Here is a 14,388-nt window from a genome sequence, read left to right as displayed (position 1 = left end):
AGCCTCTATGACCTTGAGTACGCCTTAATGATTCGATCTATACCTATCATTTCTTCCCAATCAGGCTATTCTCTCACACTCGGTCTAGAGCTACCTTACTCTACTCATTTGAAACATGAGTTGCTCTGCTTTGTCCCTATTCTGTAGCAGAAGGTACGTTCGGTCTCTTAACCACCTCCTCAACTTCTTCATTTACCTTCGATTCCCCAAAGTAACCCTTGATGCTTTCGGTCTTTACCACTGAGGCTTATGGTTACACAACCTCTGTGTTTATGATCTTGGATTCGTTTACCACGTTCTAAGTGAAACCCAAAATCCAATACCTGAAATGAATTGACGGTGAGTGATATACTCAAGATTTTACTTGGAAATCTCATTTTTTTTTTGTGTGATCTTTTATGAAATCGTCTCCACCTAAGACATTTCTTCCCAAAGAGGTCCAGTTTATTTTTATTTGAGATTTTTGTCTATCCTATGCTTGTAACGAGATAATTCTCACCTACCTGTTCAATAGATCACATCGGTCTCACAGGTATCTCTGCCAACACTCAATTTTATGTTAAGACTTGATGTTTGGTTAGAGGTCAGCCACCCTTCAGCCCATGATCAAAAGATGCCTTTCATTGTTTATTAATAGACAACTGATCGTATTTCCCGGGAAACCACACAAGCACTTCAAGTCTCTCTTGGCTTTGAAGGAAGCGATTCTTGCCCGGAATCTTCCGCTTTCTGTCTTCTTAATAGACAACACTCACATCCCAAACACCTTTGATTTATTTCTTTATCTTTCACACTCCTATGCACGAAAATTAATTTTTTTCCAACATTCTGATTACTGTTTGGTATATGGTTTTAAGTTTCAGTTGTAACTAAACAAGGGCACAAGGAATTTCAAACGGTACAAAAATGATTTGGGCGCGTGCAATTGATTCGTTTCACACCCACGTGTGCTGACGTATTCCTGGGATACACCATAACTTCCAATCGCGCTTTTTCAGGCGACGTTTTGGTTTCCTCATCATCACGATTTTCTCTCTCCAGTAACCGGTATAAATAATGGGTGATCGTGTTCTTTGGCATTTACCTCCCACGAATTATCTCTCTGAAAAGTTTCCACTATTCATCTTCTTCCACAACTCAACAATGGCGACTTCTTCTTCTGCACAAGATCAAACTGCCTCTTCATCTCTGCTCTCCATCAAACCTAATCAGAATATGATTATAGAGATGACCCCGTTCTTATATGATTCATACATGCTACACGTGGTGGAATGCCTAAAATATTCCCCATTGTTGTTGGCACTCACGCAGGTGGAAGCCGTTCCAATGTCCCTACTCTCTCAAGTCTACACAACAGCAAACTACGACAAACACAAAGATCGCATCTTCTTCACCATCCACGACAAGAAAACCTCTGTGTCCAAAACAAGGTTTTGCTCTCTTCTAGGGCTTGCAGTCGACTCTTCCGTCATCTCACCGGATTTTATCACCACTACTCAACTCTTCTCAATGATGTACGAAATGGGGTATACGGATGTTCTTACTACTATCGCCAAAGTCAAGAAATCCTGTCTTCCGTCTCAGTGGAACGGATTGCTTACCCTTCTGATTAAGGGTTTAGCGGAGAGGTGTGGTGGTTCTGACACCACGAGTAAAGGGTTTCTCACCATCTTGTATGGTCTTTACAACGGCATCAATCTAGATTATGGCTCCATAATCTGGTCTCAAGTAGTTCAGAGTCTCAACACCACTACACGGTACTCTGAGATATCATGCGGCCGTTTCTGGACGCTTATTACCAAGAAGGCCATGGATTCCCTTGAAATCCCGGTGATGAAGGATGCTCTTATGGCTTCAATTGCCTCTTACCACACCAAGAAGATCATCGTCTCTGATCCAAGTAAGTTTCTCCATTATGGATTGATCCCTGAATCCATGTATAGGTGCGTCATGCCTCACAGCAAAATCATGGCTGACTATAGCACCAGAACACCCTTGCCTCCAAGGGTTCTGTCCGATGAACAAAGAGCTGCACTCGACGCCCTCGATCAACCTCCCAACCGTGGCAAGAGGGCAAGCAAAAAGGAGAAAACAGAGAAGAAAGAAACTGAACCAAAGAAGGAGAGAAAGCGCAGATCCTCCAAACGCAAATCTGATGCAGAGGAACCTTCTCAGTCCAAGTCCAAGAAGGTCAAGAAGATGGCTAAAAGAGCCAAAGGGTCTCCTTCTCCTCGCTCTGCTCCTAATGACCCATCCGACACAGAGGCTGCTGCTCCTCCAACCGAAACTACAATTGCTCAGTCTCCTCAACAACCATCTTCTCCCGCAGGCTCTCATCTTCCCTCTCCACCAGTATCTCCCAAAATTCCCAAATCACCCTCTCCACCAGCATCTCCCAAAATTCACAAATCACCCTCTCCACCTACATCTCCCAAAATTACCAAATCACCCACTCCTCCCTCTTCCCCTAAAATTCCTACACCACCCCAATCACCAACACAGGAGGTCCCACTTTCTGTTCCTATAACCATCCCTCCCACTACAACAGAACCAACCATTCCCTTCTCTGTTACTCAACCTTCATCCTCTATCTCCACACCAATTATCACCGAATCCGTTACTATCACCTCTTCCCAACCACCAGTAACAGTCAATGTATCTGATACAGGGGCTGCTACTGTGGTTGAAACCCCGGTCATCAACATTCCCCCATCTCCTTCTCCATCCTCCAACTCCGGTGCCACCTTGGGCGGCGATGATGAAGAGTACGACTCTCTTTATTATAGCCCATACCGGATTCCCACAGACACTGATGCCGATACCCCTGTTACTAGTCAGCAGATTCAAGAAATTCACGACAAACTCGACAGTCTGCTGGCTGATAATAAAGCCTACGGGGGTGTTGTGCTAAAAGCCTTCATTGAGTCTGCGATCAAGACGTACACTGACGCTCTGGATCATTCAACTAATGCCATCGACAACTCAGCTGCTTCATGCTCCAAAGCCACCAAGGAAGTTTCTGAGGTTGTTCACACAACTCAGATCTTTCTTGATTCTCTAAAAGCTCATGCTGATTCCAGTGCGGCCAAGTTTCAGACGTTCGTTGACTCTTTCTCGGCTACCCTTCAGGGTGAAACCTCCAAATTTGAGGCTCTGCGTGCTGACCTCAAAACTGAATCCACATCATTTCTCAAATCATTGCAGCAGAGAGCACCCTAAAGGAAGATCTTGTCAAGCATCAGGCAACTATTGACCTACAAAAGATACAACTGGCCCAGGCACAACAAGAAATTTCTTTGCTAAAAACTCAGCGGGCAGTTCTTCAAGGTTGCGCTGGTGATGTCAAGAATATGTTGACAAGTGTTCTTGACACTCATGATCCCTTCCTTACCCTTACTATCAGACAGCATCTCCAGGCTAAACTCCTTCCTGCAATTAACATCTTGAGCGAAATGAAGGGTGTCTCGGAGAAGCTTGTTCTTCCGCGACAAGGGGGAGAGGAAGGTGTGTCAAAGACAGAACCGAAGGTTAATGTAGCTTCGGGTTCTGGGAAACAAGTCCTTGTTGAGAGCGAGTCAGATTCATATGAAACTTTCACTGAAGCTCTTCAACGAAAGAAAAGGGACAAAGAGCTAGATGAAACTCTTAAGATAGCTCGAGAGGCCGAAGCTAGGGAAAGAAAGATCAAGGAGGATGAGGATGCCATACAAGCCAAGAAGACTCTGTTCCCAGAATGGGACAGAGACACACTCATCACTCAAGCGATTGAGTTTCCCTCCATATATTGGTTGGAACCGATTGCATCCTTCGAGTGTGAAAATACAAAAGACTCGCAGTTTGACATGCCAATCACGCGAAAAGCTTTTACATTTCATTGCTTTGATGTCACTGCTGATGTCCCTCATCCGAACTTGAAGGTTGACAGAGAGTTAATAGATTTCTATCTGAAGTATGGTCAACCGCAGTACTTGACATGGAGTGCTCAGAAGATTATTAAAGTCAAGGTACTGAAACCGACACAGGCTGGGAAATTTGTGATCGTTAATTTCAAAACCAACAGAGGAACGGCCAACACAGAACATCTCATTTCTCTGGCAGATCTTCCCAGTCTGAATCCGCATGATTGGATTCTGCTATACAACATTCTTCTCTCCAATCATAGAGAGTATGAACCGATTCTTAAACATCTCAAAAGAATGTTGGCTTCCTACATCCATGAGCTCGCCACTATGGATCAGGAAATAGCAAAGATTATGAACAAGAAACCGACCGTCAAGCCTACTTCCAAGATAGGAGATGTTCATAAAATGAAGGTAGGGCAAATTGATTCATCCAATCTGACGGTCATGTTCACCAGAGGCGACAAGCATAAGTTTCTGTTTGCTTTGGTAGACAAACATCTGTTTTCAACAGATTGTCTGGAGCATATTATAAATATCATTCATCGATGCAAGCAGAACTCAACAGCAGACAAGAAGAACTTCACTGATATGCTTCGTTGGTATATCACCTTCAGGCATCACATTCTGGCTATAATACCGAGAATTTTTGAAACGGTAAAGAAGCCTTCTGCTGTTAAAAGAGAATGAAGACTCTGTGCCAAAGACGCAAAGGGGGAGATTGTTGAAGATAATAGAGTTGCGTCTTGGGCCCTTTTGTTTTACAACCGGATTGGGCTTGTCAATCCGTGTTCAGCTAGATTAGCGTTATTTTTGTTAGAAAAACTATTAGGGTTTGATTATAAATATATGCATGCATGTATGCGTTAGTAACAGTCGTCATTCTCATTGAATATTATAAACCCTAAAATCCTCTACAGTTGACGTTCTTCATCGAGCTCTTCTGAGGATTGTTTATTGAATCATTCGACACCTTTTGATTCATTAGCTTGTTCTTAATTGTTTACTTAGTCATTTATCTACCTGTTTCATTGATCTAATCGATCTTTAAGTTTGTTTTTTAAACTCATCAGGTTTCTTTAATGTAACTCAAGACTTAAACCACCTTGATTCTTAAGTGATCTTATTATTTCTCACTTTAACTTCTTGTAATGAAGCCAGAACAAACTTGGCACTCAGTGGAAGATGGGAGATGGTCGATAGATATGCTTCAGGGAATGAGATAACAGACGTAACATATATTTATGATAAGATAAGATCCAAATTGATCCAAACAATTTGTAAAAGGTTATATGGTCAATTTAATTTTTTTAGTAATTATAATAAGTATAAAATATTTAAAAAAAAATGAATTTTGGCATATTTGATATTTAAAAAATCAAAATTTTACTGAGGTAAATATGATATTTAGGATCTAGATTGGCCAAATATAATATTTAAATGTTTATTAATTAGCATATATGATATTTTTCCTAATCAATTTAATTAAATAGATTTAATTAGATACCCAAACTATAATTATGTATCTTTATGATTTGAGAAATCATCTCTTACTTCTAGCTGTGATAAATACTATAATTTGAAGATAATAAATGAATGTCACAAGTTTGCATCTCTGGCAACAAATACTCACATTATCTGAAGAATAATATGAACACGATACTCCTATTAACACTAATAAATTAGTGTATAAGCAATTATTAGATTAGTTTGATTAATCCATCCCATCATCATATCAGTTATATAATTCCAATCGTTTAAAAAAAATCATTTTATTCTCTTTAAATCAGATGAAAGTTACGAAACATTTTCCATTGGCATGAATGATAGAATAAAAAATATAAGGGTGTGTTTTGTAACTTTCATCTAATTTAAAAGGAATGAAATGATTTTTTTTAAACGATTGAAATTATATAGATGATATGATGGGATCGATTAATCAAACTAATCTAATAATTTCTTATACACGAATTTATTCGTGTTAATAGGAGTACCCTGTTCATATTATTCTTCAGACAACGTGAATATTTGTTGCCAGAGATGCAAACTTGTGACATTCATATATTATCTTCAAGTTATAGTATTTATCACTACTAGAAGTAATAGATGGTTTCTCAAATCATAAAGAAACAAAATTATAGTTTAGGTATCTAATTAAATTGATTAGGGAAAATATTATATATATATGCCAATTAATAAACATTAAAGTATTATATTTGGCCAATCTAGCTCCTAAATATCATATTTACCCTTAATAAACTTTTGATTTTTTAAAAATCAAATATGCCTAAATTCATTTTTAAAAAATATTTTATACTTATTATAATTACTAAAAAATTCAATTGACCATATCACATTTTCCAAATTATTTGGATCCTTTTCGATCTTATCTTATCATAAATATATGTTACGTCTGCTATCTCATCTCCTAAAGCATATCTATCGGTCATCTCCCATCTTCCATCGAGTGCCAAGTTTGTTTTGGCTTCATTAAAAGAAGTTAAAGTGACAAAGAAAAAGATCACTTAAGAATTAAGATGGGTTAAGTGTTGAGTTGGATTAAAGAAACCAAATTCTTGAATTTCAACAGAGATATGAAGGTACAAATACATTTAAAAGGATCATAAGATAACACCCCATAATTAAGGAGATACTCATTTGAATAAAAAATTCAAAATGGAAGGATTGAGTAGATTTTTTTTTTTTTTTTTAAACTTTGGTGGAGGATAAAAGACGCAAACAAACAATACGGTACCTATGTTATTCTTCAGAATCCTCTATGCCCACACATGCGATAAAGAGGGAGAGACCGATATACACTTAATACAGCAGACCAACATCTCATATTCATCAAAACTTTTTGGTAACTATCGATTTAAGTATTGATGAGGGCATACAAAATAAAGTCGACCCTCTGTTCTGGAATCCTTTTTTTATCCTTGCAATTTGAATCGAAGGGATAGGAATGAGAACACATACATACCTACGAATAAATGGTGTTGCTCATAATCAGAGTTTTTTTCTGATCACCTCACCTGGATAGAAGGTTAGGGCATCCATCGGTGCAAGGGGTGGGTCTCTCGGTCTTGCTGGAGTGTTTGGATGGTGGTTGTGATTTACAAATTAAAAACACACACATGGTCTTAGATTAGAAAAGGGGATGCGATTTACACCGAAAAAAACAAACAAACCTGATCTTGGATTAGAAAAGAGGAAGGGACTGTAATTTTTTTACAATGGTTGCAATTTGAACAACAATGAAACACATTTGTTCTTGAGACCTAGAAGACTGGAACGAGGGTAAGAGGAGACAAGAAAAAAAAAATAGGGACAATATGGTAAATTTATTGTTTTTGCATAATTATAATAATTTTAAAATATAAGAATAATTGTAAAATATTATAAAAATCTTTATAAAATATAAAAAATCTATTAAAAATAATATTTGAGTAAATATGATATTTTAAAAGTTTATAAAAAATAAATAAAATATTTAGAAATTAAACCGAACAAATACAATATTTTAATTTGTCTCATTTTCATTTTTATATTTTAGGATTTTTATATTTTAGGAACTTGTTATTTTACATGTAACGAAAAAACAGGTGACTTGTTTAGCCTCTACGGATATAACCCGGATCCGAATCGAAACAGGAACATATTTTTCTCTTTGAATGAAACCTTCTCGTCGCTCACATCGGCACGAAACAGCTGCGAATCACCTACCTCGCTCGATCCGAATCCATCTGCAACTTCAGTTCGTCTTCTTCAAAGGTGCTCTCCCACGATCGATCTTTCTTGTATCGTTGAAATTATACATGTTTAGATCTGTATATTCCTAGGTTTACATGTCTTTCTATCTATATATATGTTCAGATCTGTTCGTAACTTGAAAGTTGTACGATCCTTTGGCCATTAAAATTGCACAGATTTCTCTATCTTTTAATCCGTCTATACATACATCTCTAACATTTCACACCTCTTCAATTACATATGTTTGAGTTGGCGTATGTGAGATTCAATGCAATTATGTGAATCTATGAATTGAGAAATGTTTAATTGGCTCGGTATGAAATTTCGTAGATTAGAAGTTTTGTTTCGTATATAATTGTGTAGAAGCATATGCATTCTTAGGAATTGGGGAAGAACAGCGTCCTGATTATAAACGCTTTTTTTCCGAATTTTTGAATTGGGGAAAAATTTGATGATTACATTTACACTCTTCTCTCAACCATATCCTTGAGCAGATTTGGAACATTCAATTTCTTCATAACACCGAACCTATTCTTCTATCAAACAAAATTAGTGATTATATGAATTCTTCAATTTGTTTTCCCATCCAATGATCCAAATCTTGTTCAATTTCAACAGATCATGCCTGGGCAGAAGATTGAAACAGGTCATACAGACATAATCCATGATGTCTGTATGGATTACTATGGAAAACGAGTAGCATCCGCCTCCTCTGATGCCACCATCAAGATAATCAGTGTCACCACCACCACCACCACCGCCACCTCACACCCCCTTGCCACATTGACAGGTCACAATGGTCCAGTCTGGCAGGTTGCATGGGCCCACCCTAAATTCGGATCACTTCTTGCATCATGTTCATACGATGGCACTGTAATAATCTGGAAAGAAGGCAACTTAAACGACTGGACACTTGCTCACACCTTTAATAACCACAAATCATCTGTAAACTCAATCGCGTGGGCCCCACATGAACTTGGTCTCTGTTTAGCTTGTGGGTCCTCTGATGGGGACATTTCAGTCCACACTGCCAGGTCAGATGGTGGGTGGGACACCACAAAGATTGATCAAGCTCACCCTGTTGGCGTGACTACTGTCACGTGGGCCCCATCAATGACACCCGGATCTTTAATCGGGTCTGGTGTGTTTGACCCTGTTCAGAAGTTAGCATCAGGTGGAAATGACAACATTGTGAAGATATGGAATTTTGTTAATGGAGAATGGAAATTGGATTCCATTCCTACCCTTAAAATGCATGGTGATATTGTAAGGGATGTGGCGTGGGCCCCGAATTTAGGGCTTCCAAAGAGCACAATTGCAAGTGCTTCACAAGATGGGAGTGTTGTGATATGGAGTGTGGGTGGGAAAGAAGGGGAGGAGTGGAAAGGGAAGGTGTTAAATGACTTTAAAGCCCCTGTTTGGAGAGTGTCGTGGTCGCTAACTGGGAATCTTTTGGCTGTTGCTTCTGGGGATAATAATGTCACGTTGTGGAAAGAAGCTCTTGATGGCGAATGGCAACAGGTAAAAACTTCTGAATAGTTTTTTTTTAATTCAATACAGAATTTTGAATTTTTTTTTTAATGCATGTTTTGTTGTTTTAAATTGGGAATGATTTATGTGATTGGTTGTTTTGAAAATGTTAGAAGGAACAAAAGTGATGGATGATATGGTTTGTGTTTAGTTTTGATGACTTGTATGACTCTGATCATTAAGTTTTGAATCTTAATAGATGATTTCATAGGTGATTTGTTTCTTTTTGATTAAGCACTTTATCATGGTTGTTTCTTTTTTGCTTAATCAGGATATGATGATTTTATGGGTTAAGCCAAAAATCGGCTTAATATATTAAGACACCAACTATTTACATGTCAAAATTGAAGAAAAGAGTAGGACTAATTTCATTGTCATTAATGTGCTAATTCAATGTCTTTATTTGGTTGAATGACCCTGCCAAAAGTTCGTCTACCATAGTTGATGAGATTGGTGGGACCATCTTTATTATAAGATAAAAAGAAAATAGAAAAATAATAAAATAAGGGTAATATAGTCATTTCAAGTATAACAATAAAGGAAAACCGAACAACAAATACCAAAAGATGGTTTGATTGAAATAAAAAGTAAAAACTTAGTTAGGTATGAAACACGCATGTTGCTTCAAACCGTAGGGGTCATGTGTAATTTACTCTAGAAATTTTGATCTTTGAAGATATGAAAATACAAAGGAAAAAAATATGGAAATTTTGATCCTTTTAAAAGATGAGGATATGAAAATACAAGGATAAAAATATAAATTTTTTGATCTTAAAAGGTGAAGATATGAAAATACAAAATAATAGAAATTTTGATCTTTTTAAAAGATGAATATATTCAAATATAATAATATAATAACAATAGTTTCGATAAATCTAATGGAGTATTCTTTTCTACCTCTAGCCAAGCTCTTCTTTTCTTATAAAAAAGAATAAATTTTGACGCTTGTGATTTTTTTTATAATTTTTAATTTTTTCTCCTACTCTCTAAAAATGACATCTTTTTTTTTTTTATGATTTTACTTTTAAATTTAAATCTTCTTTTAAATTCTTAAATTAACATTATTAATAAAGATTTTAAAATAAAAAATGTTTGGTAATCAATTATCATGATTCTTGATAAAAATAATTTATCAATTATAAATAATCTCCTATTCCTATCGTTTTGTTCTTTTTTTTTTTTTTTAGATTTTTATAAATACCATTTTATAAATTTGTTTAAAATATTTTGTTACAATTGTTATATATGTTATTTTAATTTATCAATATTATATTATATAAATATAATGGATTATAACCTAGTTTTAAAAAATATACCATTTGTCTCTTGCAATTTTGGTGGGAAATCTGATTTTGTCGGCATATATGATTTGTCTAACAATTGGCCTTGTAAAATGTTTTAATATGAATAGACAGGATGTAAAAAAGTATTGCAGTTTTTTCCTAATTAAAAGGTACGTGTTTTGATAAGATCTTCTGATTTTGTTAAATATGAATCGAATATGAGGGATAAGAAGGTGGAACGATATGTGATTGTAAAATATAGTATTAAAAAAAGAATGAAATAAATTGTAAAAATCACAAAAATACATGATGGAAAAATAAAATAAAAAAATACAATGCTTGATACGGGTCCAACTACCCTACGGACACTAGAAGATCGACTCCAGTGAGCCATCTAACTTTTTATATTATTACTTCCTCTCTATCCAACAAATCTTTTAAACAAATTAACACCTCCATCAATTGTAAGTCGGTTTTGCAATGTAATTTAATCCATTTGTATTGACGTGAAACAAGTTTAACATTTGTTTTTTTTCTTTTTTTCTCTAGAAAATCGAAATATTCGAACTCAATTACGAGCTTCGAACGTAATTTTATGAAAACTAGTTCAAAATTTAGAATATTCCCTCACCAAATGGAAGATAGTTCCTCACACAAGGAAAACACCCGTATCTTCTAAATCGTTATTTCGGATTAAACGAAATCCTAATGGAAGTGTGAACCGATTTAAAGCTCATTTAGTGTCTCGTGGATTTCAACTAGGGAGGGATTATTTTGAAACCTACGGTTCAGTTTCAAAACTCGCCACCATATGTATTACTCTCTTTCTTTCACGGCCAATCTTGAGGAATTAAATATCCTCAAAGGCTCAGGACGAAATAAAAAAAAAAGAATCCTTATCGTTATTATAACTTCTATTTTTAAAAAAAAATATATAATAAAAAAATTAGATCTTGTGCAACTGCCTACTTTGCTCCCTTTCAACAACCTCTCTCTCTCTCTCAACTAGGATCTTCATCAATTGGATGTAAATAATGCGTTTATGCATGGTTCTCTTACCGAAGAAGTTTATACGACTCAACCCCCTGGGTTTGTGGATTCTCATCACCCCGCACATGTATGTTGACTACGCAAGGCATTGTATGGACTCAAACAGACACCTTGTGCGTGGTATTTGGAACTCTCACAATTTCTAGTATCGGTTGGTATATAAACAGGTTTACAAGATGTTATATTTATAAGATTAAAAGGCCTAACATTTTATGGCAATGTGTTCTTACGAAGTACAGACTCTTTAAAAAAAATATAATAGTATATATTCATATATCAAATATGTAATATAACTTCAAAACATCACATTCGATCTAAAATAGTAAGATGTGTTGGGAACCAAAGTATTGATTCTTTAATTATACCACAAGAAACACACAGGATCCAAATCTAATCCACAATTACAAGTTAAATTTGCTTCCTTTCTTTTAATCCAAGTAAGCTATTGTCTATCGATCAAAAGTTCAATACCGATCTTAATTTCTTATATACATACATACATGCACATATCAAACATTACCAAGAACCGCAAGTTCGTTTTCCCCTCTAAATGGCTACCTGCAGAATGCCAATATCAGCTCAGAGTCTTTTCCTTCTAATGTACAGGCAACAAATTGATAAACACACAATGCAGGTGTGCATGAAGAAGAAGAAGAAGGATGAAAACGTACGCTACAGAACCCACAATCACAAGAAAATCATGTCATCGATTATCACTAATTCAATTATTGAACAAGATCCTACACCATCAGATACAATAACACAGTTCTACAAATGCATAAATGAAAAGAATATAAAGCAACTAGAAAACTACATTTCAAACGATTGCTTCTTCGAAGACTATTCGTTTTCCAATCCATTCAAAGGCAAACAGGTCATATATTTAATTTCTTCATATTCTAATTACCGATTAAAGCAAACCGGATACAATAAGGCAATATATCAAAACTATTCGCAGGAGGTTCTACGTTTTCTTGATCAGCTAATCACGGGAATGGGCCGAAACGTAGAGTTTCATGTTGCTCATATTTATGAAGATGACGATGATCTAACAGCTGGTGTCAATTGGCATCTGGGTACGTTCAATATATATATATATATATATATATATATATATATATATATATATATATAAAATCTTTTCATCTTTATTAGACGAGTTAACGTTTTAATTAATGGTGTCCCACAGTGTGGAAGAACAGGCAGGTGCCCTTTACGAGAGGCTGTAGTCTCTACAGATTAACAAGAGAAGGAAAAGGATTAATGATCAGGTATTCTAATCATGCTCATAAACCAGAATTATGGCCAACTTGATGATATTAATTAAAAACTAAAAACTACATGCAGGAAAGCACAAGTTTTTGTTGAGTCCCCAATTAAACCAGGAGATTTGTTCCTGGTAAGCGCCTACGACTGATCTTAAACACACTCATGCAATAATATATTTCTATTCTTATCCCTTAGGTTTTGTTTTTAATTATTGCGATTTGTGAATGCAGATTCTGTTGAAGATTGTGACTTCGTTATTTGATGCTTTTCCAGAGGCTACCGAATGTAAGTTAACCTCATGCGTGAATGACTACACACTGTCGAGTTTTTCATGATTATGTAGTTGTGTTAACATCGAATGCTAAATCTGTTCTCATTGTAGGGTTCTTTCGGAGTCAACATTTCATAGTGCAAATATTGTTGAAGGCTTACTGTATATTTATAGTTCCGTTCATAAGCCCGATACTTTCTTTCTATGTGAATCTTGGGAAACTGATTGTGAGGTTCGTGAGCATAGCGTTAAAGATATTCGAATACTGCTCGAGATTATTTACAACAGGCGAAAGGTAGAATATCTTTTTGATTAAGGTGTGATTGTCATTATGTCATCTATCTGCCAACGAATCCAATTTGAACATGGTTAATTTGCATGAAATGAGGGGGTTAGTGCACGAGCGGTGGTGGATTCCCGAAAGAAATAATGTGAGCGGGCTGCTGTTATTTTCCGGTTTATGTTACCGTAAATTAATAAAGGGTTTACAATTTGAAATAGTATAAAAACATCTCTTTTAAAGATAAAACAATCTTTAAATTAAAATATACGTCTTAATCCATCAAAACTTTGAAAAACACAAGTAGTTGTTTAAACGTATAGGAGATATAATCACAGTTCATATAGAGACAAATATTCATCAAACAATGTATAAGCTATTTCAAGTTATTTCATAGTGTTCTAGATATAGCATGTAATTCTCATATTCTCACATCAAACGTTAATAAAAAACACCTTTGAGTATTTTGGAAAATCCTTATTTGAACTCGGTTGATTGCACGTATCACACTCCCATTTATTTTAAAAACCTTTTTAGAAAATCATTTTCTTTTAGAAAATTTTTCTAATTTCTTAGTTTGAGTTCAGACACATCCAAGAGTATATCCGGATCCTTCAAACCAAGATTCTGATACCAACTTAACGACCTAAATTTCAATCCAAAATTTTCAATTAAAATTTAAGTGTTTATTCAAATCACAACCACAAAATCTTAAATAGGACCATTTAATCTTAAAACATTTATCAGAGTATCGACAAAAGTTATTATGTGCACAAGTCTCCCATTGACGCGATGCAATCGAATCGTGCCCATCCTTTAATATAAGAAAACCTAAAAACATTTAAACCACAAATTGTAAGCATAAAACATAGTGAGTTCCCCAAAATATCACACACAACACATCACAAATAAACAACTATGAGTTATCAGCAACTCCGGAGACTACGCGAAGTCTCAGTTGGCAAACAGCACGCCTTATGGGTTATCAACAACCCTGGAGACTACTTGAAGTCTCAACACACTCACTATCAAACATCACAATAACAACAATAA

The 14,388-nt window shown here is 35.6% G+C and overlaps 1 protein-coding gene and 1 pseudogene across 2 annotated transcripts; both read left to right on the top strand.

Moving 5' to 3' along the window:
- The first annotated feature begins 7,513 nt into the window (after positions 1 to 7,513).
- On the top strand, positions 7,514 to 9,392 carry LOC145001586 (protein transport protein SEC13 homolog B pseudogene; annotated as a pseudogene). Its single transcript, XR_013661649.1, has 2 exons — positions 7,514 to 7,673; positions 8,271 to 9,392. The product of XR_013661649.1 is annotated as a protein transport protein SEC13 homolog B pseudogene (transcript).
- Positions 9,393 to 12,006: 2,614 nt separating this feature from the next.
- LOC145001310 (Nuclear transport factor 2 (NTF2) family protein) lies at positions 12,007 to 13,780 on the top strand. The gene is made up of 7 exons (XM_078960681.1): positions 12,007 to 12,389; positions 12,474 to 12,591; positions 12,705 to 12,786; positions 12,863 to 12,914; positions 13,015 to 13,069; positions 13,167 to 13,350; positions 13,452 to 13,780. Exons 1-7 carry the CDS (start codon positions 12,066 to 12,068, stop codon positions 13,483 to 13,485), a joined length of 849 nt encoding a protein of 282 aa, XP_078816807.1. The 5' UTR covers positions 12,007 to 12,065; the 3' UTR covers positions 13,486 to 13,780.
- Positions 13,781 to 14,388: the final 608 nt, after the last annotated feature.

This window comes from Lactuca saligna, chromosome 6, assembly GCF_052625555.1.
Source record: "Lactuca saligna cultivar CGN05327 chromosome 6, ASM5262555v1, whole genome shotgun sequence".
NCBI lineage: Eukaryota > Viridiplantae > Streptophyta > Magnoliopsida > Asterales > Asteraceae > Lactuca > Lactuca saligna.
Note: the sequence above shows the minus strand (reverse complement) of the source record. Positions and strands in the feature narration are given on the sequence as shown.

What these genes read in the sequence shown, in the direction of transcription:
- LOC145001310 (XM_078960681.1), top strand. Translation starts at nt 12,066, where the DNA reads ATGGCTACCTGCAGAATGCCAATATCAGCTCAGAGTCTTTTCCTTCTA. An exon ending in GGAAAAGGATTAATGATCAG is followed by an intron (nt 12,787 to 12,862) that starts GTATTCTAATCA and finishes AACTACATGCAG; the next exon opens with GAAAGCACAAGTTTTTGTTG. An exon ending in TTTTCCAGAGGCTACCGAAT is followed by an intron (nt 13,070 to 13,166) that starts GTAAGTTAACCT and finishes TTCTCATTGTAG; the next exon opens with GGTTCTTTCGGAGTCAACAT.